Raw genomic sequence first — 3,626 nt, 5'->3', positions numbered from 1 at the left:
GTCATATTATTTAGAGGAATTGCCTCAGGCCATCGGGTAAATCTGTCGACCATTGTCAGTATGTACTGGTACTCGTTACATATTGGGAGAGGTCCAACTAGATCGATATGTATATTTCGGAATCGATCCTCAGGTAATATATATGTTGCTAATGGTGCAACAGTATGTCGGGAGACCTTAGCTTTTTGACATGCCACACATTGCTTGACAAAGTTTTTTATGTCTTTAGCCATGTTATTCCATACAAATCTTTGTTTAATTGTTTTTGTCGATCCCAGGATGCCAGGGTGGCAAATATTATGTACACTTTCAATGACTTGTTTTCGCATGCAAGCCGGTACAAATGGTCTGATGTGACCTGTTGATATGTCGCACCATATTGAAGTTTCGGTGCCAGGTATCACCATTTGACGTAAGGCGAGGGCGGTGTCATCTTTTGCCTTCATAAGTTCGTCGTCTTGACACTGCGCTATTCCCATCTGCCTAAAGTCGATAGAAGTAGGACTATTAATCTCATCTATACGAGATAGTGCGTCAGCTACTACGTTATGTTCTCCCGAAACATGTCTAATGTCTGTTGAAAACTGTGCTATATAATCAAGCTGCCTTTCTTGCCGTGGTGAGCTAGAGGCTCGCTTCTTATTAAAGGCGAAGGTAATTGGTTTATGGTCCGTATATATTGTGAAATTTCTGCCTTCAATGTGGTTCCGGAAATATTTTATAGTTTCGTAAATGGCGGTAAGTTCTCGATCAAAAGTGCTGTACTTCTTCTGAGCAGGTGTAAATTTTTTCGAGAAAAATCCTAGAGGTTCCCAAGAGTTGTCGTTGAACTGTTGTAGTGAGGCTCCCATGGCTATGTCGCTAGCGTCGACCATTATAGAAATTCTTGCTGATGGGATTGGATGCGCGAGTAAAGCTGCATTTGCTAATTGCTGTTTACTTTCCTCAAACGCTTCTGTCAGTTCTTGATTCCATGTAAGTATCCTTTTGTCGTTCTTTTTGTAACCGCTGATGCTGTTGAATAGCTTAGTCTGTGTGTTGATAGAATTTGGAAGGAATCGGCGATAGTAATTTAGCATTCCCAAAAATCTTCGTAAGTCTTTTGCTGTTTTTGGTGTTGGAAACTCTGTGACTGCTGTTACTTTTTCTTTAATTGGCGACATTCCTTTTTGGGTGATTGTGTGTCCCAAGAAGTTAACTGTATGCACACCAAATTGGCACTTGTTTATATTAATTACCAGATCATATTCGGCAAGACGATTTAGCAGTAAGTCTAGATGTTTTTTGTGTTCTTCTTCGTTTTTGGAAGCGATTAGTATGTCGTCCAAATAAACGAAACAAAAATCTAAGTCTTTGGTTACAGCATGCATAAATCGCTGGAAGCTTTGTGCTGCATTTGTTAGTCCAAATTGCATACGTGTAAATTCAAATAACCCAAATGGGGTAATGATCGCTGTCTTTGGTATGTCCGCTGGTTCCACTGGTATCTGGTGGTAGGCACGCGTCATGTCTATGGTGCTGAATATAGTAGCGTCTGATAATTTGTGTGCAAAATCTTGCAGTTGAGATATAGGATATTTGTCTACGATTGTTTTTGCGTTTAATCTGCGGTAGTCCCCGCACGGACGCCATTCACCATTTGGCTTCTTGACCATGTGCAAGGGGCTGGCCCAATTACTTTTTGATGGCCTGCAAATCCCCTGCTCCATTAAGAACTTGAATTCCTTTTTGGCTGCTTCTAGTAGAGCTGGTGCCAGCCTACGAGCACGCTCAGTGACAGGAGGTCCCTTCGTCTCTATACAATGGGTTACTGTATGTTTTTGTTTATCAGGAATTTTCATATTAGGTCTTGTTAAGTTAGGATATTTGTTCAGGATGTCCCGATATTTTTGTGATGTAGAAATGGTAGAGACTCCAGAAGTTGGTCCTTTGTAAGTTGTTCCCTTGATTAGTAAACCTGTAGACTGGTCTGCGATAATTGCTTTTTTGAGGTTAACTGTTAAGTTGTAATTGTGTAGAAAATCTGCGCCTAGTATCGGTCTTGAAACATCGGCAACAATGAATCGCCATTTTAATGCCCGTCGTAGGCCAAAATTGAGCTCGACGGTCCTTGTACCATAGGTTTTAATGGGATTACCATTCGCTCCATACAGCGTAGTGGGATAATTGTCAGAAGTTAAACTGTTCTTGTTATAAGATGGATTTCTCGGTATGACAGACACATCTGCACCAGTATCCACAAGGAATTTCTGTCGTGTTTGCAAGTCATACACGAAGAGACGACAAGTTTTGTTGTTCGGAATCTCACATGTCTCTACTGCAAGGTTCCGCTGTCGTTTCCCGAAGTTTTTTTAGTAAAAGAGCACGGTTGATAGCACTTGTGAGCCTTTTCCCCAAATCGCGTGTGGTAATAGCAAAAATCATTGTTCTTCTCAGCTGGTCTATCACGAGACTTGGACCTGCTTTTTCTTGTGTAGTTATGTTGTGGTGCATTATGATATGAGAAGTTCCTACGAGGACTTTGAGTTCTTCTTCCTCGGAAATCTGTAGAGCGATTCGTCTGGGTAAGTTTTAACTTGGATACTTCGTGTGTGAGAGCTGAAACTTGTTTCTGGAGTTGTAGCAATATGGATGTTTCGGTTGGTTCCGCTCTTGATGAACTCTGCCTATTCTTGTGATCCACCGCACTGCATTCAGTTGTTTGGTATATGTCAATTATTTTATCTGCTGCTGACGCCAGTTGGTAGATATTATTTTCCGAGAGTGCTGAGAGTATTGCTTGCGCGTGTTGTGGTAGGCGCTGCATCCATAATGTTCGCACTATTTCACTTTCCGCTAAAGCGGGTCCGGCCAATTCAAGCATATGACGTAGGAGTTCTGTGGGTTTCCTATCTTCTAGCTGAATCCCTGTGAGAAGGCGTGTCAGACGCTTCTCCACTGAATCTTGGAGACGATCAATAAGTGCTGTTTTGAGAGTTGCATATTTTTCAGCTGTTGGTGGCTTCGTGACAATGTCACTCACGCTTTGTAGAATTTGCGAATCTAGGGCTGCGACGATGATATTGTATTTTGTAAAGTCGTCTTTTATTCGTGAATTTGCAAATTGCGCCTCTGTCTGCACAAACCATAATGAAATGTTGTCCTTCCAGCAAGGTGGAAGCCTTACTGAGACATGGTGGAGGTCTTGATTTGTGTTGGTAGATTCCATGTTGTTAGTTTGTTGATTACACGTTGAACTCGTTCCGGAGGTTTGTTCGGAGAAGAATTTATCGAGGTTACTGTCTTGGCTGACAGGTGTGGTCATTTCGCATTTAGTTCGAGATTAGCAAATGTGTGGAAACTTGGCAAATATGCACATGGATATTTTTTTGAAAAATCAATGGAATTTACTTTTTTAAAGGAATCATCTATGTAATTTTTTTGAAACTAATATAGAGTCATAAATTGTTGGAATATTTTGGTAATATTATCCGAGATTCGAACCTTTAATTTACAGATCGATATTTGTATATATTTTTCAAGATTAAAAATTTGCTTAATTTATTTTTATAAATGTGGGTAGTTTATCCAATTATAGAATTGCTGATTAAAATTGTTCCCATTTAAAATTTGCCAGGATTTAGTTG

General features: G+C 40.3%; 1 protein-coding gene across 1 annotated transcript; it reads right to left on the bottom strand.

The window, feature by feature from the left end:
- Nucleotides 1-293: 293 nt before the first annotated feature.
- Nucleotides 294-3,304, bottom strand: LOC149414945 (uncharacterized). Its single transcript, XM_089642944.1, has one exon. The coding sequence runs from the start codon at nt 3,302-3,304 to the stop codon at nt 2,315-2,317; it is 990 nt and encodes a 329-aa protein (XP_089499070.1). The 3' UTR covers nt 294-2,314.
- Between the last annotated feature and the right edge of the window lie 322 nt (nt 3,305-3,626).

This window comes from Hesperophylax consimilis, chromosome 19, assembly GCF_061612785.1.
Source record: "Hesperophylax consimilis isolate HC1 chromosome 19, BYU_Hcon_1.0, whole genome shotgun sequence".
NCBI classification, from domain to species: Eukaryota; Metazoa; Arthropoda; class Insecta; order Trichoptera; family Limnephilidae; genus Hesperophylax; species Hesperophylax consimilis.
The sequence above is the reverse complement of the archived record's forward strand: the minus strand, read 5'-3'. Positions and strand labels throughout refer to the sequence as shown.

What these genes read in the sequence shown, in the direction of transcription:
- LOC149414945 (XM_089642944.1), bottom strand. Translation starts at nt 3,304, where the DNA reads ATGACCACACCTGTCAGCCAAGACAGTAACCTCGATAAATTCTTCTCC.